Source organism: Salmo salar, chromosome ssa24 (assembly GCF_905237065.1).
Source record: "Salmo salar chromosome ssa24, Ssal_v3.1, whole genome shotgun sequence".
Lineage (NCBI taxonomy): Eukaryota > Metazoa > Chordata > Actinopteri > Salmoniformes > Salmonidae > Salmo > Salmo salar.
The window spans coordinates 29296638-29320992 of record NC_059465.1 but is presented as its reverse complement, the minus strand read 5'-3'; the positions used below and the strand labels follow the sequence as shown (position 1 = coordinate 29320992).

At 44.1% G+C, this 24355-nt stretch overlaps 1 protein-coding gene, 1 long non-coding RNA gene and 2 other non-coding genes across 5 annotated transcripts in view; 1 reads left to right on the top strand and 3 right to left on the bottom strand.

Moving 5' to 3' along the window:
• The window catches only part of LOC106585693 (ubiquitin-associated protein 2), a 28281-nt gene extending 16299 nt beyond the window's left edge, over nt 1-11982 (bottom strand). Inside the window, exons 1-22 of the mRNA XM_045706627.1 lie at nt 11845-11982; nt 11597-11674; nt 11328-11438; nt 10630-10783; nt 10420-10506; nt 6769-6832; nt 6418-6509; nt 5843-5898; nt 5681-5742; nt 5034-5226; nt 4686-4932; nt 4191-4330; nt 4073-4147; nt 3605-3798; nt 3277-3499; nt 2969-3008; nt 2751-2880; nt 2435-2522; nt 2134-2320; nt 1904-1995; nt 1626-1673; nt 1282-1360 (exon numbers count right to left, since the gene is read on the bottom strand). Of these exons, the coding sequence (XP_045562583.1) occupies nt 1282-1360; nt 1626-1673; nt 1904-1995; nt 2134-2320; nt 2435-2522; nt 2751-2880; nt 2969-3008; nt 3277-3499; nt 3605-3798; nt 4073-4147; nt 4191-4330; nt 4686-4932; nt 5034-5226; nt 5681-5742; nt 5843-5898; nt 6418-6509; nt 6769-6832; nt 10420-10506; nt 10630-10783; nt 11328-11438; nt 11597-11674; nt 11845-11940 (2536 nt within the window). The 5' untranslated portion in view covers nt 11941-11982. The remainder of the gene's footprint in view (nt 1-1281; nt 1361-1625; nt 1674-1903; nt 1996-2133; nt 2321-2434; nt 2523-2750; nt 2881-2968; nt 3009-3276; nt 3500-3604; nt 3799-4072; nt 4148-4190; nt 4331-4685; nt 4933-5033; nt 5227-5680; nt 5743-5842; nt 5899-6417; nt 6510-6768; nt 6833-10419; nt 10507-10629; nt 10784-11327; nt 11439-11596; nt 11675-11844) is intronic.
• Nucleotides 3122-3199, bottom strand: LOC123730465 (small nucleolar RNA SNORD121A). Its single transcript, XR_006761909.1, has one exon. It is a non-coding gene; the product is annotated as a small nucleolar RNA SNORD121A (small nucleolar RNA).
• On the bottom strand, nt 4530-4608 carry LOC123730464 (small nucleolar RNA SNORD121A). Its single transcript, XR_006761908.1, has one exon. It is a non-coding gene; the product is annotated as a small nucleolar RNA SNORD121A (small nucleolar RNA).
• Nucleotides 11983-13720: 1738 nt separating the features above from the next.
• On the top strand, nt 13721-16044 carry LOC106585694 (uncharacterized). 2 transcript variants are annotated; one of them, XR_001324008.2, is made up of 3 exons: nt 13721-14287; nt 15209-15298; nt 15382-16044. It is a non-coding gene; the product is annotated as an uncharacterized lncRNA (long non-coding RNA). The 2 variants fall into 2 exon arrangements; XR_006761731.1 differs by lacking the exon at nt 13721-14287 and adding an exon at nt 14321-14854.
• The last annotated feature ends 8311 nt before the right edge of the window (nt 16045-24355 follow it).

Below are 24355 nucleotides of genomic sequence, written 5' to 3'. Positions count from 1 at the left end.
TTGTGAAATTGGAAAAAATATTGAAGTACTCAGACTGCCTGGAGCTGGTCGTCCGACCAAACTGAGCAACCGGGCAAAAAGGACCTTGGTCAGGGAGGTAACCAAGAACCCAATGACCACTGTCAGAACTACAGAGTTCCTTGGCTGAGATGAGAAACTACCAGAAGTCTTTATGGGCGAATGGCCAGATGGACGCCACTCCTGAAAAAAAGCACATGACCAACTGGCGTTTGCAAAAAGGCACGTGAAAGACAGATCATAAGGCAAAAGTTTGTAGTCATATGAAACAAATATAGCGCTTTGCATTCAGGCCAAAGAGTTATGTCTAGAGAAAACCAGACACAGCTAATAACCCGTCTAACACCATCCCTACCGTAAAGCATGGTGGCGGCAGCATCATGCTATGGGGATGCTTTTCAGCAGCAGGGACTGGGAGACTGATAAGGATAGAGGGAACAATGAATGGAGCCAAATACAAGCAAATCTTGGATGAGAACCTGCTTTAGAGTGCAAACGACCTTAGACTGGGGCGAAGATTTGCGTTCCAACAGGTCAATGACCAAAAGCAATGCTGGAATGGCTTCAGAACAAGAATATGAAAGTCCTTGAGTGACCCAGCCAAAGCTCAGACTTGAATCGCATTGAAAATCTGTGGAAAGACTTGATTGCTCTTCACCGCCACTCCCCATCTAACTTAACAGACCCTGAGAGAATCTGCAAGAAAGAATGGGAGAAAATCCCCAAATCCAGGTGTGCAAGGCTGATCGACATACCCAAGACAACTCAAAGCTGTAATCGCCGTCCAAGGTGCTTCGACAAACTATTGACTCGGGTATGAATACTTATTTAAAAAGATATTGCTGCATTTCATTTTTAAGAAATTAGCAAAACGTGCTTTCACTGTCATCACAGGGTGTTGCTTGTAGATGGATTATCAATAAACTTAATCCATTTTGTATTCAGGCTGTAACAACAATATGTGGAATAAGCCAAAGTGTATGAATACTTTCTGAAGGCACTGTGAGAGTATGAGTAGTAGGGAGGAGCTGAATTAGCTAGTTCTGTTCAATTCAGCCACCTCCACCCCCCCAGAAGTAAATCAAGCTTTAATTGTAGTGTTAGTCAGAGGAGATGGAGATTCAGTCATTGAGGTAGTCCACAAATTAAGATTCAGCTATGTGCTTGTAACCATCATTATCTCCATATTATGGTGCGCACCCAAGATCTGGTTCTGGCCACCGAAAAGAGTGCATTTGTAAATGAGTGTGGAACAAGCATTACCTGAGTATGGATTGTTGGCTAGCCCATCTCTGCCAGGCATTGCTGCGGTTGTACCAGGGAATGCAACTCCATAGTAGTCCTACAGAGAAATAGACACCAGGAGAAACCAAACATCAGATTCAACAGTCATTGAGGAAGTCCACATATTAGGATTCAGCCATGTGCTTGTAATCATCTCCATATTATGACAGGGACACATATGCAATATTAATCATTAACATTTATTTTTGTTTGGGTCATCTAAACCAGAGACCGTGCAAGAGTCCGTCTGGGCAAACAAATGTGTGCTGCATTGCTCTTCATCGACGTAGTAAGTGATGATCCATGTGTGAAAAGTGACTCACCATAGGCAGACGAGACTGCAGCATCTGTAGGTCCTCATATCCATAGATCTGCTTTAGAGTGGGACAATGACCAAATGAAACAGGTCAACCAAAAGAATCCACATATTCAACCGAGAACCAAAAAGGTATGAAAGGGAAGAGAGCGCGAGAAAGGGTGCGATGGCAGGCCAGTGAGAGAAAGACTTGGGGAAAACGAGACTCGTAAAGAGAAATGGATGGGAATTCATGGAAACAAAGATTGAGAGCATGCAAGAGAAAAAGAGGGCTAGCGTAGTTACCGGGTATGCAGGGAGCAGGCCTCCAGGGCCCATAATGTACTGATTAGCCAGCAGAGGGGGCACTCCTTGGGCCAAGTTAGGGGGGGCTTTGCCTGTGGAACAAGAATGAGAGACAAAGAGGGAAGTCAAAATCACACAGGTCTACAGTCAAATAATACAGACGGCAGAGTAGGACCGTTAAGTGCCAATAAAAAAACCTGTGTGTGACAGCATGGTTCTCCTGAGCTCACCAGAGGTGGTGTTCAGCAGGGGTTGGGCAGTGCGTCCGGCAGCTGAGAGGGCGGTGTTGCCATTGGCGGATAGACCAGGTGCTCCGGGGACATGCATCATGCCATTGGAGCAGCTAACCGCAGCATTGATGGAAGGGCCAGATGAGGAAGAGAAGGCATGGAGACTACTGCTCTCCTCACTGGTCATCTGTAGGGCAGAGGGAGGGAGAGAGTGTGACTGACAGCAGTTTAGCTTTTTGGTAGCATTTTTCCTCTTCACATTTTCAGTGCTTATTTTAGATGAGTTTCAGACATGATTTACATTAACCCCAAAAGAAGACGCCGTGCTGACCGTAAGGGAGGAGCTAGTGGAGAGGGCAGATCCTGACGAGTATGTACTGGTCACATGACTGGGGAGACCGTGGAGAGAAAACAGGTAACGTTACCAAATCATCCGATGAGTCTTAAAGTTTGAACCAACTCATTACAACAAGGACTTCTATTATTTTGTCAGTCAATAGAGGAGATGGGAGATTCAGTCATTGAGGTAGTCCACATATTAAGATTCATCTATGTGCTTGTAACCATCATCATCTCCATGATAAGAATGACTGGGAGAAGGGGAGTGATGGGCTTACCTGCTGACAGATGGCAGAGGGGCAGAGTGGGAAGGTGTGGGGGCTGGGGAGGGAACATGGTGGACGGGGCCACTGTCACTGCTCATGGGAGGTGATTCAGGCTTAGGGGTTCGAGAAGCCAACGACATCGCTGAAAGAGAAGAAACAGATAAGCAAGCATGCTGGACTTAACCATGAAATAACACTTTCGGCAATCACAAATTCTCCTGAGTACTTACAGTCCTGTGGGACCTGTGTCCTCACGCCACCATAGCCATTCTGTGAAAGACATTGACATTCTCAGTCGGCCATCTTGATTTCACTATACAGTGCTGATATAGTAGAGCTCCAGTAATCTTAAATAATGCCTGAGGGTCTTAAGTGTCCATTGACCATAGGAGATTCAGTCATTGAGGTATTCCTCATAGTAAGAATCAGATATGTGCTTGTAACCATCATTATCTCCATATTTATGAGAGACAGGAGGAGTAGTCTTAATCGAGAGAGTGTCTGACCACACCTGACAAGTGCAGTGTGAATGACTCACAGTGAGAGGGGCGGAGGGGGCGTCTTTGCTCTGGGGGTAGCCCAGGTGGGGGGGCATGCTCTGCGGGGGGCCGTTGTCCACTCTGCTAGCTGAGGGGGTGGATGGTGGGGCGGCGCTGGGGAGACCCAGGGAGGGGGATGGTGTGGCACTGGGTAAACCCAGAGACGGGAAACTGGGGTCTGATATTGACGGAGGCACGGACGACAAGCTGCCAAGGGGCTCACTGCAACAACAACGTAAAGGGATGAGTTAGTGTAAAGCAAGTTCACTGTGGCCTCTACAACACAATGATACTAATTAAGCCAAAGAAAATGCAATAAATAAACACCTGACTGGTCCAGGTTTGGAAAACAAGCTGCTTTGGGGCTGTGGTACAGATGTGGGGACCGGCTCCCTGGCAGGCTCGGCCTGGTGGCCCATGTCAATCACACTGGGCTCCGAGCCAAAGTCCAAGGCCCCAAACTGCACGTTGAGACCAGACACATCTGCTGAGCCTGGCATCTCCACTGCAGATGAGGGGATCTGAGGAGACCGAGCAAGAGGGATTAGGAAATAGGATGAGAGGGACATTAACACATGAAATCCCACCGCAGCACATAAACTATTCAAAGTTTGATACATAAATCGCACTCAGTCACACGCTCTAAGACATTTCAGACCGAATGTGTGACAGTGTGCAAAGTTGCACTTACCTACAGTACTTTTAGATAGGTTTACAAATGGTTCAAAAACAAACTCATTGTTATGTACCCTCTGAGTGAGCAGACAGCCTCTACTTCCACACACGTTTGCTAACCTTTGAGGGAGGAGGTACTCTGCGTCTCTGGGTCTTGATCTGCCTCTGTGGGGGTTCAGCCATGGGAGCCTGATGGTCCAGGGAGGGTCCGTCTCTGGGAGGCGGGGGCCCGGCATCATAGTGGCCTGGGGGAGTAGGGACCTGGGGGGGGGAGAGACAGAGGCTCTGCTTGGGGCAGGGAGCTATGCTGGGCCTGCTGCTGCCGCTGGGCCAGCTGGCTGAGGACAGCAGACGGCTCCGGCAGAATCTTTAGATCTACTGGAGAAGACAGAGAGAAGAGTTACTGGTGGCATTAGCAGTCCAGTAAATACAGATCTGACTCATCAAATTTGCATGTACCATGAGTCTGCTCCCACCACTGTCACCATTACATCTCTATACATTTGACTTTTTGGGGGGATAGAATGAGAAGTTGAGCAGAGTGATAATGTATTGGGGAAAGAATGCAATTTGAGGATGGAAGGAGATTCAGTCATTGAGGTAGTCCACACATTAAGATTCAGCTATGTGCTTGTAACCATCATTATCTCCTCCTATTCGACACAGACAAACAATGACATGTACCCACACCTCACTTGAAGCTTTTCCATATGATAGCACCCGTATGTCTTACAGTGAGAGGTTGGAACAGGGCCCTTCTCCACTCTCGGGGCCCTGGTTTCGCTGGCAGAAATGGGGGCGGAGCCTTGAACTGCAGGTGGACCTGATTCTTTGGCGACACTGCTGTTGCCCGCGGTGACCAGCTGCTGATGGGTCCGCGGGGTGAGCTGGGGCCCGTTGAGCTGCTCTGGTATCATAACCTCAGCCGGGGTCGGCTTGGGCCCACTCAGAGTCCCAAAACCAGAGCCATGGACTGAGGACTAACGGACAGAGCAAGAGAGTTGATAGTGTGTCTGTGTGAAAGCCTGTACAGATACGTATAACCATGAAAAGGAAGTGTGTGTGTGGCTGGCTGCCTCACCAGGGCACCGTGGGTGTAGTTAGTGCCAGAGGCGGCGCTGGCATAGCTGTGTGTGGCGGTGCGAGCGCAGTTGTGGTGTGAGTTGGTGAACACCAGGCTCTGGCCCCCCACGCACACAGCGGCAGGGGGCTCCATGCCACCCAGATCCGCCTCCACACCGCCCGTCTTGGGCAGCAGCGAGCCCATGTCCACACTGGAGAGGAAAGAGGACGACCAGTACATTTACGATGGGACACTGAATGGATAGTTTAGTGTTGTACCCTGATACTGCTTCTTTGCCACAATGAAATATCACTTCTATTTATTTATAATACCTCTCATTCTCTCTCCATGAGAAGTTGAGCAGAGTGAATGCAATGGAAAAATAATTCAGTAACCGGACGAAAGGAGATTCAGAGATTGAGGTATTGCACACAACGGGTTCAGCTATGTGCTTGTAACCATCATTTGACAAGCCGATACAGAGAAACGATTACATACACCCACAACTCATATCATTACTATGAAACCTTCGCATTCCAACCCAAAGCCATTTTACTGTTATTTTGTGAGAATTCGTGCTATAAGACTGGAGGAAAGACAGAGATATGAGAGTATTTCATGGGGTTAAGGGTGCGTTCCTGTGAGCATTAGATTGGAGCCCATACTTGTGTCCAGATGTGATGTGGTTCGCAGGAGCAGAGGCAGTGAACACTTTGGTTTCAGACAGCTGTTGATAAAAACAGAATATCAGGAAGAGAACCTTTGTTATGTGTGTGTGCTTGTGTAGCCACTGTAATATAAAGTCGAAAGTGGCAACCATCACTCACATCCTCATTCCAGTCTTCTGCAGCCCAGTCTTCCAAGTTGCCTCTCCATGTTCCTCCTATGATGGTAGGGGACAGTAGGGGTACGTGAGTTAGTCATCATGCCCGGGGGGTACCCCTCTGTCCAACAGAGCTCAGTCAGCAGCACAATCAGAGTTGTGTTCATTAGGGACGCACAGAGAAAACACTATAATGTATCACAAAGGAAAACAAAATACTTTCTTATTGGACAAACCCAGGTAGTCCCTTCCTGTTTTAAAATCGGGTCTCTTCCTTTTCGGTGCCTAATGAACACGGTCCTGGTTGAGGCCAAACCGCACTGCTCCAACTGTGTCCAGGACTATACTACTACAACCATGCTTTAAAGCTCTAAAACCTACACCTCGAAAAGGAGTGGGTTTATTGGTTACAGCAGAGACATTTAATCCCCTCCAGGATCAAGATCACTGTTGCCTAAAATGTTTTGCGAGTTTCTTATTTTTAAATAGCACCCCTTGTGTACACATTCAGTAATACCGTATACCCCGTAGTTGTACAGAAACGGTATGAAAATCCTGATACCGCCCAACCCTACTCACCTATTCCATCTCCACCTTCGTTCCCCTCTGCTTCCCAAGTTTCCTGACGAGACCCGCTAGAGTTAGCGTTGTAGTCGGCGGGGTTGAAGATCCTTAGGTGGGGAGAGGGTTAGGGGTTCATCTATGTGCTTGTAATCATTAAGCAACACTATGATACAGTGAAACAGCCACGTCTACACACACTTGTTAGATATTACTGCACTGTCGGAACTAGAAGCACAAGCATTTCGCTACACTGGCATTAACATCTGCTAACCACGTGTATGTGACCAATAAATTTGATACACACACACACACACGGCTGAATAAACATGAACAGCAGGAGATCTCCAGTGTGGATCTTCAACTCACCCCATCCCCTGAGAGGAGAACCTGTTACCACCAGCTGCTCTTCCCCTTCCGCGACCCCCCAACCCTAAAGACACACAGAAACACTACGTCTGACCTCTGCTGCAAGACACAAACCAGTCTATTAAATTACACCTAATGCCTGTGTTCTAAAACAGACATGTTTTCAGCACAAATGTCTGATATGTGTTGCTTCAAAACAGGTTAGCGGGGGGCATGGTACAGTATGTTGGGCATGCTGCTATGGGTTTAGATTTCAGGCTGACAGCATTTGATAGGTCTTAGATCAGTATACGAGGATTGGCTTAGCCTAGACAGCTTAGGACATATGATAAATACATTTACCGACAGCAACTGCCATCACTGGCACTCCTGACTCCACTCCCTCACTCTGCATGCCTGTCTGACTTTACCCCAACCAAAACAACCTCCCTGGCTTGTCCACCACCCCTCCCCGCTCTATAGCAGCTGCAGGACAGTAGTGCATTCAGAAAGTATTCGTACCTCATGACTTATTCCACATTGTTGTGTTACAGCTCGAATACAAAATGGATTTAATATATATTTCTCACCAATCTACACACAACACCCCATAATGACAAAGTGAAAACCTGTTCATGTTGTAAATGCATTCAAAATAAAATTATAATTCAAACCCCTTTGCTATGACACTCCAAATTGTGCACAGGTGTATCTAACTTATTTCCAATGTCACTACAACTTGGAGTCCACCTGTGGCCAATTCAATTGTTTGGACATGATTTGGAAAGAAACACACCTATATGCTTCTACACCTGCATTACTTGCCGTTTGGGGTTTTAGGCTGGGGTTCTGTACAGCACTTTGAGATATCAGCTGATGTAAGAAGGGCTATATAAATACATTTGATTATATAATGGTCCCACAGTTGACAGTGCATGCCAGAGCAGAAACTATAACATAAACCCCAAGGAACGGTCTCCAGAGCTCCGAGATAGAATTGTGATGAGGCAAATATCTGAGGAAGGGTATAACACTATTTCTATAGTGTTGAAAGTTTCCAAGAGCGAAGTGGTCTCCATCCTTGAGAAATTGAAAAAAATATGGAGCTACCCAGACTCAGCCTAGAGCTGGCCGTCCAACCAAATTGAGCAACCGGGCAAGAAGCACTCTGACAGAACTAGAGTTCCTTGGCTGAGATGGAAGAACCTGCCAGAAGAACAACACACATGCATACCCATGCCATACACACACACGCAGTCTCTACAGTGGCCAGACGGAAGCCACTCCTGAGAAAAAGTTACATTCCAGCATGCCTGAAGTTTGCAAAAAGGCATGTGAAAGACATAAGGGAAAGGTCTGTGGTCAGATGAAACAAAACTTGAACTCTTTGGCCTGAACGCAAAGTGCTATGTCTGGAGAAAACCAGGCACAGCTCATCCCCCATCTAACACCATCCCTACCGTGAAGCATGGTGGGGGCAGCATCATGCATGGGGATGCTTTTTAGCAGCAGGGAATGGAAGACTGATAAGCATAAAGTGAACAATGAATGGAGCCAAATACAGTCAAATCCTTGAGGAGAACCTGCTTCAGAGTGCAAACGAGAGACTGAGGCTAAGATTTACATTCCAACAGGAAAATGACCCTAAGCATAAAGCCATGCTGGAATGGCTTCAGAACAAGAATGTGAAAGTCCTTGAGTGACCCAGCCAGTCTGTGGAAAGACTTGCAGATTATTGCTTTTCACCACCACTCGTCATCTAACTTAAAAGCACTTGAGAAAATCTGCAAGCAAGCATGAGAGAAAATCCCCAAATCCAGATGTGCAAGGCTGATATACATACCAAAGACAACTCAATGCTGTTATCACCGCCCAAGGTGCTAAGACAAAGTATTGACTTAGTAGTGTGAATACTTAAGTTAATTAGATATTTATGCATCTCATTTTCAATACATTTCCTAACATCTCTAAAAACATGTTTTCACTGTCATTATGGGGTATTGTGTGTAGATGGATGAGAAATTAGATATCATTTTAAATTCAGGCTGTAACAAAATGTGGAATAAGTCAAAGGGTATGAATACTTTGAAGACTGTATATTTCACACGTAATGGCACTTACAATAATTGCTGGGCGATACAAATGGACACATCGCCAACTAAAACCCTCCAACTAGATAGCCAAATTATATGCCATTTTAGGGAGGATTATTGTAGAGGCTGTTTTATAGCATGACAAAGTGGAATCTTGTGGGACAGGGTGTGGCAAGGTACAATATGGCTCAGTGGGACATTAGTTCAGGTTGGCCAGTACCAGTAACATAGTATAATGGGCAAAAAAACAACTGATTTGACAAGGTGCAGGTAGACAGAACAGAGCACTTAGAAAAAAATATGTATCTGCAAACTGTAGAGCTCCCGATGCAATGGATTCATCAAATAACCAACACTTAATAATATCAGAGCTATAGAATTCAGATACACTACATGGCCAAAAGTATGTGTACACACCCTTCAAATGAGTGGTTTCGGCTATTTCAGCCATTCACATTGCAGACAGGTGTATAAAATCGAAGCACACAGCCATGCCATCTCCACAGACAAGCCATGGCAGTAGAATGGCCCGGCACCGTCATAGGATGCCACCTTTCCAAGTCAGTTTGTTAAATTTCTGCCCGGCTAGAGCTGCCCCGGTCAACTTTAAGTGCTGTTATTGCAACGTGGAAATATCTAGGAGAAACAACAGCTCAGCTGCAAGGTAATAGGTCACACAAGCTCAAAGGAACAATCCCGCCGAGTGCTGAAGCGCGTAAACATCGCGTCCTTGTTTGCAACACTCACTACCGAGTTCCAAACTGCCTCTGGAAGCAACGTCAGCACCAGAACCATTCGTCGGGAGCTTCTGAAATAGGTTTCCATGGCCAAGCAGCCGTACACAACCTTACGATCACCATGCACAACGCCAAGCGTTTGGCTGGATTGGTGTAAAGCTCGTCACCAATGGACTCTGGAGCAGTGGAAAAGCATTCGGTGGAGTGATGAATCACGCTTCACCATCGCGCAGTCCAATGGACGAATTTGGGTTTGGCGGATGCCAGGTGAAAGCTACCTGCCCCAATGCAGTGCCAACTGTAAAGTTTGGTGGAGGAGGAATAATGGTTTGGGCTAGGCCCCTTAGTTCCAGTGAAGGGAAATCGTAATGATACAGCATACAATGACATCCTAGATGATTCTGTGATTCAACTTTGTGGCAACAGTTCGGGGAATGGCCTTTCCTGTTTCAGCATGACAATTCCCCCATGCACAAAGAAAGGTGCATACAGAAATGGTTTGATATCAGTGTGGAAGAACTTGACTGGCCTGCACAGAGCCCTGACCTCAACACCATCAAACACCTTTGGGATGAATTGGAACGCCGACTGAGAGCCAGGCCTAATCGCCCAACATCAGTGGCCGAGCTCACTAATGCTCTCGTGACTGAATGGTAGCAAGTCCCCACAGCAGTGTTCCAACATCTAGTGGAAAGCCTTCCCAGAAGAGTGGAGGCTGTTATAGCAGCAAAGCGGGACCAACTCCATATTAATGGCTAAGATTTTGGAATGAGATGTTTGACAAGCAGGTGTCCACCTACTTTTGGCTTTGTAGTGTACATAATTTTCTTAGTAGCATTCACCTCTGCCAGCAACGCCCCTCCCCCTGCGACCACGGTCGGCCACTTTATCCCCAGAACACATTTCAAACCCATTCTCTTCTGGCCGCACTAAAAAGGAGAGGCAAAGGGAGAAACAATTACATATAAGTCAACACACTAGCAAAAACAAAAAGATAGGATTTATGTAATACACTTCCTATCATATCTCCCCTTTGGGAGTGTTCCCCTCACCCTCTCTGCTGCGGTTGGTTCCACGGCCCCTCCTGTTGGGGACCCCGCGGCTCCGGCTTGCCTCGCGCTCTCCTCTCTTCTCTCGGTTGTCCTTTATCTCCGAGGGACCTCCCTCCTTCCCTCGCGCCTTTTTCCCAACTGTCTCCCAGGTGGTCTGACAGACAAAGATACCTTATTGCAAACACGAAGACACTCAACACTAAATAAGCACACTTGGAAAATGGGTACTAGATTTGGTTATGAGAATATATTGAGGGCAAACTTGGTACTGACTAGTCAAGTAGTTGAAGGGGCTATCTGCAATTGGTACATAAATTATTTTTCTTTAACTTGATGATATATACTCATGGATTCTTAAAGAATATAACTTAAAATGCCACATTAGCTTGCATCCCACCAGAAGCCAAAATACAACCGTGTTTTACACCTTTGTTTGTGTAAAAATGTAAACAAACACTATAGCCACAAAACATGGTTAAAAAACGATCATTTTTATTTCATGGATGGTCAGTCCATAAGTTAGACTGAATTTGAGAGTGGCTACATTTCTTCAGCCTTATCACTCAGCTGTTTACCAAAACAGTAGCTAGGAGGCCGCTTGTTGTTGTTGGAACTACAGATTACCCCTTTAATGAGAGTTAGTGACACTGGATGTGTCAGAGCATGGGTGAGGGTGTGCGCCTTTTGGGGACCCTCACTGTGTCAGAGGTGCTTTCCAGCAGGAAATTGATGGCTCTGTTGACATCCTCATTGCAGTCATGGAGGGCCACCATGCACTCATCTTGGGTCTTCCCAGTCACCTCAATCAGCTGTGGGAACACAATCAGCACGTGTGTACATAAACAACTCAGCTTTACTGACACAAGCCGACAGATACATGTGGGACTAGTGTGCATTGGTACTGAACTTAATCATACACATATTAGGCTACATAAATATTCCACAACTTGTTTCACACTGTACTTACCTGTTTGACCTTATCCTCAAAGTCTGCATCATTTTTGTCATAGATCATCTGGGCAAGCCGAATCTGTTCTGCTGTGGCCTGCATTCAAAGAGGGCAGTTACACACACATGGCAACTCTATTGTTGGTTTGTGTAATGAGACTAATAGGTGAGATACTCTTTTTTTGCTGTAATGGCAGGAATTACATGAGAACCAAAGGTACACCGTGTACATAGTGTTGCTAATCTGAAAGTGTGTATGAAACTCACTTGTATCTGTTTCTGTGGCTGTGTGGTTTGTGTGGTAGTGGGCAGCGCTCTGTCCCGAGTTCCTCGAGCTGGATTGCTGACCACTGAAGTCATCATATACAGTATATACAAAACAATGTATGTACAAAATAGAAAAATCTGAAACAGATTAAGAGGGGGGAAATCATCAATCAGTCAAAGGGACATCAATCATTTCAACCTGCTAGACAAGCCTTGGATCTCTGTAGTGTATACAGTACGGAGTCTTGCTTTTGTTAACTTTTCTATGTAAGACTAACGCCATCCATTTCCCCTCATGTTTAAATTTAGACATCGAGACCAGGGGGAGGCTTTTCTGGTGTCAGTTTACATCTCTCATGCACACAGTCAAAAACAGTTTCACAAACATAGCTAGATGTACAGGTCAAACAAGCGTCACACATACATCTGACTAAGGTTAGAACATAACCTCAAGTTTATTAAATGGCACCTGTGAGTATTGACTACTTATAAAACAGGGCAATTATGTTGCTCTGTATTGACATGGCCAAGTAGTTTGGTATGGCTGTGAATATGAAGCTAACGTAGCTTAGTCAACTATTTTGAAAGTTCTAACGAGGGCCTTTGTGCAAACCACAGCGCCTAGTCCAAATCATGGGCAGCCATTGCAAAAAACGAATTTGCGACGTGCCAGGGGTTCATGTGCCCGTGAAGTTAATAAAATCAGTAACGTTAGCTAAATTAGGCCTCACTACCGGACTGGCAAGCGGCTATAGTAGATTGCCTAGGTAGTTAGCGGAAAAATCAACTGATTAATGTAATAATGATAGTGCGTAGCTGGCTTGTTAGCACTCGTCTCGCTAACATTAAACAGATGCCATTATTAGTTATTGTGACAGCTGCGTTCTCTAATCCGGGTGGGAACACATGAACAAACTAGTTGATTGTATGAACTACTGTTAAATTAACTAGTAAATTAGGCTAAGATAGTTAGCCAATTTAGACGAGCGTGCTCGTTATTGAACGAAAACCTTACTAAAATATTTCTGAGCAGGATTAACGTTACGTTATCTATTTCCAACAATCAGTGCGTCCCTAAAGTATAGCTTCAGAGTTTGTTTATTTCGATGATCTACATGTCAAGAGGATGACCAACGTTGACTTGCTAACGTTAGTTAGCTAAAACATTGCCAAGAAAAAGTAACAGTATTTGTTCAAACGTACAAATTGAGCCTGGACAAAGCCCAAATGTAGTAACTGCCTCAACGTTAAATGTCCAAGTGTTTTAGGTATTAAATAACGCCACATAGATAAGCATGCTTACGACGTTACAGCAGATCACCTTCGACAAAAAAATAAACAATGTTGAGGACGGAACTCTTTGTGTAACCGGCTAATATTAGCCAGTTAGCTACCTACTAAGTAGCTAGCTAAGCTACTGATTGCTCCCATTGGACCAGAAACATTAGTTACCCACACAGGTCCTCTTATGTTAAATTAGCTAATAAAATGTAGTAACGTTAGTACTTTACAAGTTGTACATAGCTATGATGTAACCTGAAACGATTTGCTAGCAAGAAGCGTATGAACATGGCTAGTTAGCCAGTAGTTAGCTACTTGACCCGTGGGTTAGCTGATAGCATGCTAGCAAATCTTCCTAGCTTTTGAAAACGTTCGCACAATGCAATTGCTACGGCAGGGCTAGCATCTCCTAGCTCCATCCGCACCTCGTCGTCACTTTAGCGCTTAAGTGGCTAACTGGTAACGTCAAATGATGGCCCGGTCTGTCTCTTCGCGAAGAGTATTACTGAAGTGAATCAAACCCATACAACAACTGCCCGAACTGTATTTTTCGTTTATGTTATCATAACAAACCTTTTTATTTCTTTACCTGCTAACACGCTTCGCTCAGCCAGCAGCAGATGCCGTCACGTGACCCACTGCACAGTTGTTCAACCCTAAATAACTGAACCAGCCACTCACAACAGGCCTAGCAGATCAGATGGTTTTACGCACTCTGCTCTTGTGTACGTGCTTGCTCCCTCTCCCCCGGGAACGCGCAGTCAGACAGAAAGAACCCCATACAGAATCAGTCGATATAATCGAGAGCAATCATCAGAAAACACGCGATATGAAGTGGGGCGTCGCCTGACCCACTAGTTTGTCAGAAGGTTCAAATGAGGCAGTTTCATATCGTAATTTGGCTCCCGAGTGGCGCAGCGGTCTAAGGCACTGTATCTCAGTGCATGAGACGTCACAACAGACACCCTGGTTCGATTCCAGGCTGTATCGCAACCGGCCGTGATTGGGAGTCCCAAATAATAGTTTGTTCTTAACTGACTTGCCTTGTTAAGTAAAGGTTAATTTAAAAAAATGAAAGTATTATGTTGGTGGCGGTAATGATCATTTGTATTGTGCTAAAACTAGAAGATCTTCTGACGTCCTTCTTTTCCCCTGTTCAAAGGTAGTCAATCGCTTTATTTTTTAAACTGTGATTTACAAAGCCAATGTAATGTATATTTTTTTTTAATTACCCCGGGATAGCCCGCTAAAATACCCCATAGTAGCGAAGAACAGTTCTTGAGTGCAATTCGATCTGAATATATAAAACATTTAAAATGATTTGCAATTTTGCATTAGCAGTTCATTCGGCTTAAATTTCCCGGGAACCATGGCATGGTGTCATTTCCTGTTTTCGGTGCTAGGCTGCGTCTCCTGTCTGTCTTTAATCTCCATATTTTTCCAGAAGTGTGCACTAGTACACTTTCTCACATGGATTTAAACTCTCAAGCCAATGCTTACATATCCAAAGTGGGTACTTAGAAAGACTAATTTCATATGATATGCCTACATTTAAAATGTATATGAGGGGGTACTTTTGGGGCACTATGTGGGTACTTAGAAAGACTAATTTCATATGATATGCCTACATTTAAAATGTATATGAGGGGGTACTTTTGGGGCACTATGGGCAGAGCAAGATGTGATTGGGCCTTCAATGACCAAAAAAGGTTGAGAACTACTGGACTAGGTAAGTATCAGATGGTACATTATAACAATTCCAGCAATAATCATCCATTAGCCAAGATGCCCAAAATATTCCTGTCCTGTGCTTGTTAAAGCCGAAAGATGTGTCATCACCTGTCTCAGGAGGCATTTCAGACTACTTAATGTCCATATGAAGCACAACTTCCTACCCATAACTGTCTATAGATTCCCTATAAGAAAATAATTGAGTGTAAGCAAAGCAACTCCACTAGTCATTCATTATGATACAGTAGATAATTATGTGTCCTATGTATCAGATAGTTTAAATGTAATTAATATAATATCTTCATTTAGGATAAATCAAACTTAGTTGTTATTGTCTTGTTTTTCTTTACAGATGCCATCTTTTCGCAGAAAAAGAGCTACGCTGGTTTACAGAGACCTGACTAGAGGCGTGACAGCACACCCCTGCCTTTAACTTGGATCGGTGAGAACGTTGCTCTGTTCAGTTCTGTTCAACTTAATTTAACCAGGATAATCCACTCAGTAACAATTGTCACTACTCTCTAGGTCTAGGGAGTACTCGGAGAACAGAGCCGGTTCCCTCTGCAGCAGAAGTTGTGCCCAGCTGCAGTGATGCACCTCCTCCACCAGCATAAAAAAAAAGAAAGGCAGAGGATGTTGAGGCCTGGAAGGGGTTGAGGGAGCTACTCCACACTACAAATCAGCCGGCTAGACAATCTAGACCCTCTCTTTCTAAAATGATCCGCTGAAATTGTTGCAACCCCTATTACTAGCCTGTTCAACCTCTCTTTCTTATCGTCTGAGATCCCCAAAGATTAGAAAGCTGCCGCGGTCATCCCCCTCTTCAAAGGGGGAGACACTCTAGACCCAAACTGCTACAGACCTATATCTATCCTACCCTGCCTTTCTAAGGTCTTCGAAAGCCAAGTTAACAAACAGATCACCTACCATTTTGAATCCCACCGTACCTTCTCTGCTATGCAATCTGGTTTCCGAGCTGGTCATGGATGCACCTCAGCCACGCTCAAGGTCCTGAATGTTATCATAACCGCCATAGATAAGAGATAATACTGTGCAGCCTTATTCATCGACCTGGCCAAGGCTTTCGACTCTGTCAATCACCACATTCTTATCGGCAGACTCAAAAGCCTTGGTTTCTAAAATGACTGCCTCGCCTGGTTCACCAACTACTTCTCAGACAGAATTCAGTGTGTCAAATCGGAGGGCCTGTTGTCCGGACCTCTGGCAGTCTCTATGGGGGTGCCACAGGGTTCAATTATCGGGCCGACTATCTTCTCTGTATACATCAATGATGTCGCTCTTGCTGATGGTGATTCTCTGATGCACCTCTACGCAGACGACACCATTTTGTCTACTTCTAGCCCTTCTTTGGACACTGTGTTAACTAACCTCCAGACGAGCTTCAATGCCATACAACTCTCCTTCCGTGGCCTCCAACTGCTCTTAAATGCAAGTAAAACTAAATGCATGCTCTTCAACCGATCGCTGCCCACACCTGCCCGCCCGTCCAGCATCACCACTCTGGACGGTTCTGACTTAGAATATGTGGACAACTACAAATACCTAGGTGTCTGGTTAGACTGTAAACTCTCCTTCCAGACTCACATTAAGCATCTCCAATCCAAAATTAAATCTAGAATCGGCTTCCTATATCGCAACAAAGCATCCTTCACTCATGCTGCCAAACATACCCTTGTAGAACTGACCATCCTACCGATCCTCGACTTCGGTGATGTCATCTATAAAATAGCCTCAAACACTCTACTCAACAAATTGGATGCAGTCTATCACAGTGCCATCCGTTTTGTCACCAAAGCCCCATATACTACCCACCACTGCGACCTGTATGCTCTCGTTGGCTGGCCCTCATTTCTTATTCGTCGCCAAACCCACTGGCTCAAAGTCATCTATAAGTCTTCGCTAGGTAAAGCCCCGCCTTATCTCAGCTCACTGGTCACCATAGCAGCACCCACCCGTAGCACGCGCCCCAGCAGGTATATCTCACTGGTCACCCCCAAAGCCAATTCCTCCTTTGGTCGTCTTTCCTTCCAGTTCTCTGCTGCCAATGACTGGAACGAACTGCAAAAATCACTGAAGCTGGAGACTCATATTTCCCTCACTAACTTTAAGCACCAGCTGTCAGAGCAGCTCACAGATCACTGAACCTGTACATAGCCCATCTGTAAATAGCCCATCCAACTACCTCACCCCCCATACTGTATTTATTTTACTTATTTTGCTCCTTTGCACCCCAGTACCCCAGTATCTCTACTTGCACACTAATCTTCTGCACATCTATCACTCCAGTGTTTAATTACAATATTGTAATTATTTCACCACTATGGCTTATTTATTGCCTTACCTCCCTTACTCTACCTCATTTGCAAACACTGTATATAGACTTTTTCTATTGTATTATTGACTGCATGTTTGTTTATTCCATGTGTAACTGTGTTGTTGTTTGTGTCGCACTGCTTTGCTTTATCTTGGCCAGGTTGCAGTTGTAAATGAGAACTTGTTCTCAACTAGCCTACCTGGTTAAATAAAGGTGAAATAAAAAATAAATAAACATGCCTGCAGTGGAGCTGGAATGTCCTCCACCCAACGCCATCTGCAGTGTGTGTAGAGTTTTGGAGGAGGCTGAGCTATGGCGCTGTGGGGATTGTGGCTCAGATAAATATTTCTGTGCCACCTGTGCTGTGAGAACACAGCACTCCCAACATTGTACACCAGTTGGAGTTATGGAAGGTAATGTGTTTTATGTTATGTCAACAAACCTGTCAACTTCTGGCTTAAAAAAATTGCTTCCCAGTCCAAAATGTTGATCATGTACATACAGTTCAGTTTCTATAAAAGTTATAGTTCCCTGCAGCGATAAGGTAAATGTGGCAAAATCTGTCATGCCAAGCACAGAGTTGATTTGGAGTTTTCTAACAACTTGTGCAATGACATATCCCCCTGATGGTGTAGTTTCAAATCTGCAGCTACTGTAGTCTGTTCTACAACAAGTTTGTGTCTGTCTGTCTTAGTCAGGGCAGTTCATCCCATGTGTCCCGGTGGGAATGGGAGTGGAAGAGACAAGGTGACCATGACTGTCAAAGCCAGTACAACCATCTTTTGACAGTTGTTGACGTTAGAGGTAGGCCTTACATCAAAATGGGAAACTATGACATCTGTCTCTTTTACCATCTTGCAAATTGTATCAGAGAAAGTTTCTTCCTCCAAGCCATAAGACTGTTGATGAAAACTGAACTGACTCTTTGCTTCTATGGCAACTACTGTACTGAACTTAATATACTGTAGTTATCTACTTATTTCATTGTATTGTGCACACTATTCTGTATTCCTGCACAAATAACAACTTTGACTTTGATTTAATTGTATCTAGTTTACCATAACCCTGTTCACTCGGTTGTTATGATAAAAATATGGAGTCATTTCGAAAGTTCTTAAGAGGAATGCATCTCACCAACATCGGAAGTAATCTTTAGTAATGCAATCTAAGAAACGTAATGTCCTCATTTCAGGACGAGCTCATGATGTCTGTCTGCAGCTGTGAGCTGGAACCTGTCACCCTGATCTGATACAGACTCTACCACCACCACCCCCCCCGAGAGACTGTCAGGAAGTTGGTGCCACTGACCTCGGACGGAACAAAGTGTCCTCTCTGTCCACAGGTATGTCAATGATAACAATTAAGGAACAACTATAAAGTCTCAGTAAGCTAGGATTCTTATTTACATTGTGTTGTTCATAATTTATAAGAGGAAATATATCCAACCTCAGTCATCTTTCTTATATATAGTCTATCATTGCCTTGCCAAACAGTAGTAATGTTATGCGGCAATACCATTTCAAGCCTCTCAAAAACCCAATCCTTCGTCCAACTCGTGGGAGGTGTAAACGGGTCAAGTATGGGATTGCCAGACAGGGCAAAGTTTTGTGGGTGGCCGCTACGGTTGCCATGAAGGCCTGTCTGGATCCACAACACGCTGGATAACGGGGCTCTAGTAAAGCTAGGTGGACCAATCATCTGCTTAGTGTATACTACCGATTGCAGATACATTCACGAAGAAACTACATGGTAAATTTCTTATGTTTCCCAAAGAGCAAAAGGGTTTAAGTAATACCCTTGCAAATTTCCATTCCCTGTATCCCTAATAGTTTTGTATAATTCATTATTTGCATTATTGTTTTAAAGGAAAACGGTCATCAAATTATTGCAGCTGATGCCCTATTTGGGCTTCCCAGAAAAATATTGTCTGGGACCAGCATTGAGGGTCCCAAACATGCTGTGTGGTTCTTTTGTGACCAAGACAAAGTCGACTGCTTTGTAGGAGGTGCATCAGACACACCAACTGAGGTATACTGGATTTTGAAGAATGGGATGTATCTCACAATCAGTTTAGTTTCACTAGCCCTCTTCTGTGTGACGTGTGTTTGTGTGTATAACCAACAGCTGGGCTAATGTTGAAAAAGTTAAAATGTTTGATTGAAATCAGGAGAAGCCATTTATCCTTGGTGATGCGACTCTAGCATTGGAATATTCTGTCCATACAAATATTTTTTAAGTTGAACAGGTTAGATGAAACATGAACTGCTTATTGAATGTGACTTTTTTCACTCATGCTTATTCACTTCATTTTACAGGGGTGGGCGGGGATGCGCTGTGATCCAAACCCAAAACTGGACATAACTGGTGGGTTTAGGATGGCGTGCAGGCACGAGCATCTGCTGAAGTTCCTGAACCTGAAGAGTATGTTGATTGATGCATGTGGGTGGGTGGATGGATGGATGCTTCAGATGTGTAGCTGATGTATTTTAGTTATATATAACATTGGCTACGATGACTGATGTTGAAGAGTCATTGCAAATGCTGTGTTCCTGCTGGGGGACCTGAAAGCAGTGCAGGGACCAGACATCACAATGTTTCTTCACTATGACATTGCATGCCAGCTGAAGCCTCATCTACAGGTAAAATGGATAAATCAATATATGTTAGCTACTATAATGTATTTAATATTTAGCCACTATGCTGTAGTAAGAGTTTCATGAATCGCTTGATACGCTTTTATGAATGGCTTGAAACGGATTGCTCCATACCGACTTTGTAACCATAGGTCATATTCTACACACAAATGCACAAAATAACTGCTCCACACAAAATAACGGCTCCTTCACTCAATTATAAAAAAGTATTATCTGATGATGGACACCACATTTGCAGTGCCAGCCTTTCATGCCTCTGCTCATGATGTTGACGGTCAGGTAATGAATACATTTTTTTCTTCATCATTTATTCTGTTAAACACCAATTCTTTGTAGTTGCAGACAGTTGCCCTAACAGTAATAAGAAACAGCTAGTTGTAATTTGTCCTAGTCCCTTAATTAATCATCATCACCCATTGTAATGCTCATTATGGTTTCTGATTGTACTTTACATTTCAGGTCACTGATGGTACCAGGTATGTGACTGTGGGCTTGCTGACTGAGAACAAATGGAGAGGTTGTGGTCCTACCTTCAAAAATTTGGGAAAATCACAAAAGAGATGACACCTTCTCAGTGTGTTGACACCCTCACCGATGCCCTCCTACTACGCAGCCAGGGAGAAGCAAGGTATAAATGTATAACTGGAAATCAGTTAAGTATTGAAACGACCCATTGTTCAGGATTGTGCTGATATCATTTAGCAACAAAAAAAAACACTGATGTATTTTAAACAATTTAGGAAATGTATGTTCACCTTCATATGTTATAGTACCAACAATACAACTCTGTCGGCAGAAGGTCCTGAAGGAGGAAACCGAGGCAAAGAAGTAGTTGAGGGTGCTGCTAAACAGCATTCCAGGTTAGATTCCATGTGTTTTGCTCATATGTAATGATCCTTTTCTGCTAATTCACTCTGATGAATTGGAAGCAGGGCTTCAGTAGCTGGAGGCTTTCTCCTACAGAGACCCTCACAGACAAGAGGACGTTGTTCCTTACCTGGCAGGAGAGATACGTGGAAACTCTGGCAGAGCAACATCGAGTCGCTTAAGTAGTTGCTATATCTCTGACCTAAGGTTCTTATCCCATCTCTAAACACCACTTTCTGTCTGGTTTAGCCCTACCAGTCATGACTGCCATGTTCCTATACCCTACTGTGTGCTGTATCCTGGTCCCACAAACTCTTGGATCTGCATAGCTACTTCCTGTTACTTTATACTCTTATCATCACCTCCTGCTCTCACCTGCTCCTTTCCACTACATATCCCAGAAACATGAGTTCCCCCTTCCCCTGCTTAATCTATTCTACATGAAGTCTTCTGACCTGTGTGCTAACACTTCACACTGCATAATCCACTCTACACTCAAATCTACACTCAAATGGATTTGGCCTTCCTAACTGGTTAGTTCTATGTTGAGATGCTTTCATACTGTTATATTTTCACGTATATATTCATATAATATTTTCTAGGTCTGACATGATGTCCCCGTCAATCACCGATGATAGGAACGCTCAGTTGACTAATCAGCTTGAAAAGTAAATAGCATGTTATGGCTACCCCAACAACAGACCTTTCTCAGCTCACACCCCTCCCATTACACCTCTCAGATAGGGACTGCTGGTTTACTAACAGGCAAACAACTACTGTACTTCTACAAATATGTTTGTTTATTTATCTGGATAGCATTGTATTTACACCAAATTGATACCAAATATATTTTTGTAATATCTCCTTACATCTTACCTAACCTAAACCCTACAGGTTAACCCCGTCGCAGCAGACTGTCCAGACAGACCTGCTGCCCCCCTTACCAGACTCTGGAGTGCAACAGGAAAGAGACGGAGGGCAAGCTGAACAAGCTGGGCCAGAAGATCTCAGCCATAGAGAAGTCCTAGCTGCAGAATAAGAAGATGAGGCGCAGTTCACCGAAGAGTACATGAAGGCCAAATGCCTGAAGGATGACCTGGGGCAGCACCTGCAGACCAGCTTTGTACCTTGGCCACCCAGCAGTCCAGACTTTAATACGGCAGACTAACCTGACAGCTCCAGCCCTGATGTGCTGAGGCTGTCTGAGGCACAGGACGACATCATGGCAGGTATGTGAGCAGTTACGGTAGAACTAAGTCTGAGCTGGATGCTAGATGTAACTCTGAGCCCGATGCTTTAGACACCTTTCTGTGTTTGCAAACATTGCTGCATGAGGGCGATGCGCACAAGTTGGTGGCAGAACACAGTGGAGTAATAGAAAGCAAGCAAAAAAAAAGCCTCTTTACATGTTACTTGTGAATGCATTTCACACTACTTGGATTATAATTGATTTTAAAGGCTTGTGTAAATGTCATCATCACAAATCAACTGCCTTATAGTTAAAAAACATTTCATCTTCAAAATGTCTCTTTGGCTAGCTTCTGCTACAGCCTATGTCAATGAGCGTTAGCATTCTAGCTAACAAATGCTGCATCCAAAATAGTTATTTTTCAAAGATCACAACCAAATACAATCTTAGCGACTGTTCAAGCAAGAATCAAAACATTGTAAACGTATGAGAACCCCCAAAAATGATTTTGTTTAGATGTAATACAAAGTTAAATCTAGGCTATGTTGAATGGGCGCAGATGGCAATGGCTTTCTTACTGCAGCCAAGAGTCACGCGCATTTGTGCGTGATGTCAGTGTGTCCGGTACTGGAAAAGGGTCTATACTGGATGTACAGAATACATTCAGCATCCAGATCAGAGTTACAGTCCCATACGGAACCATTCCATGTACACACAGCACCGCACTCACATGGTTGATGGCTGAGCTCCTTTCGTTTTATCTGCTGTTCTTTGTGCAATAATTATGAATGCTATCATATGTAGCTTGTTAGCTGGTGTGCCAAAGGCTATAGATGTCAGTTACCTCATTTTTTTTGTGGGGAAGCCAAAGTTGATTTCAAAGACAACAAATACCTAATACACACAAATCTATGTAAAGTGATGGAATAAGAATATATAAATATATGGATGAGCAATGTCAGAGCGCATAGGCTAAGATGCAATAGATAGTACAGAATATACATGAGATGAGTAATGCAAGATATGTAAACATTATTAAAGTGACTAGTGTTCCATTTATTAAAGTGGCCAATGATTTCAAGTCTATGTAGGCAGCAGCCTCTCTGTGCTAGTGATGGCTGTTTAACAGTCTGATGGCCTTGAGATAGAAGCTGTTTTTCAGTCTCTTGGTCCGAGCTTTGATGCACCTGTACTGACCTCGCCTTCTGGGTGGTGATAGCATTATAATAGCAATAAAGCTTGTGATATATGGCCAATATTTTGTATTTTTTTTACTTCACCTTTATTTAACCAGGTAGGCTAGTTGAGAACAAGTTCTCATTTGCAACTGCGACCTGGCCAAGATAAAGCATAGCAATTCGACACATACAACAACGCAGAGTTACACATGGAATAAACAAAACATAGTCAATAATACAATAGAACAAAATAAAACAAAACGTCTCTATATACAGAGAGTGCAAATGAGGTAAGATAAGGGAGTTAAGGCAATGAATAGGCCATGGTGATGAAGGAATTACAATATAGCAATTAAACACTGGAAGGGTAGATGTGCAGAAGATGAATGTGCAAGTAGGGATACTGGGGTGCAAAGGAGCAAGATAAAAATAAATACAGTATGGGGATGAGGTAGGTAGATAGATGGGCTGTTTACAGATGGGCTATGTACAGTTGCAGTGATCTGCTCTGACAGCTGGTGCTTAAAGCAAGTGAGGGAGATATGTGTCTCCAGCTTCAGAGATTTTTGCAGTTTGTTCCAGTCATTGGCAGCAGAGAACTGGAAGGAAAGATGACCAAAGGAGGAATTGGCTTTGGGGGTGACCAGTGAGATATACCTGCTGAAGCGCATGCTACGGGTGGGTGCTGCTATGGTGACCAGTGAGCTGAGATAAGGCGGGGCTTTACCTAGCAGAGACTTGTAGATAACCTGTAGCCAGTGGGTTTGGCGACGAGTATGAAGCGAGGGCCAACCAACGAGAGCGTACAGGTCGCAATGGTGGGTAGTGTATGGGGCTTTGGTGACAAAACGGATGGCACTGTGATAGACTGCATCCAATTTGTTGAGTAGAGTGTTTGAGGCTATTTTATAGATGGCATCACCGAAGTTGAGGATCGGTAGGATGGTCAGTTCTAAAAGGGTATGTTTGGCAGCATGAGTGAAGGATGCTTTGTTGCGATATAGGAAGCCGATTCTAGATTTAATTTTGGATTGGAGATGCTTAATGTGAGTCTGGAAGGAGAGTTTACAGTCTAACCAGACACCTAGGTATTTGTAGTTGTCCACGTATTCTAAGTCAGAGCCGTCCAGAGTAGTGATGCTGGACGGGCGAGCAGGTGCGGGCAGTGATCGATTGAATAGCATGCATTTAGTTTTACTCGTGTTTAAGAGCAGTTGGAGGCCACGGAAGGAGAGTTGTATGGCATTGAAGCTCGTCTGGAGGTTAGTTAAGACAG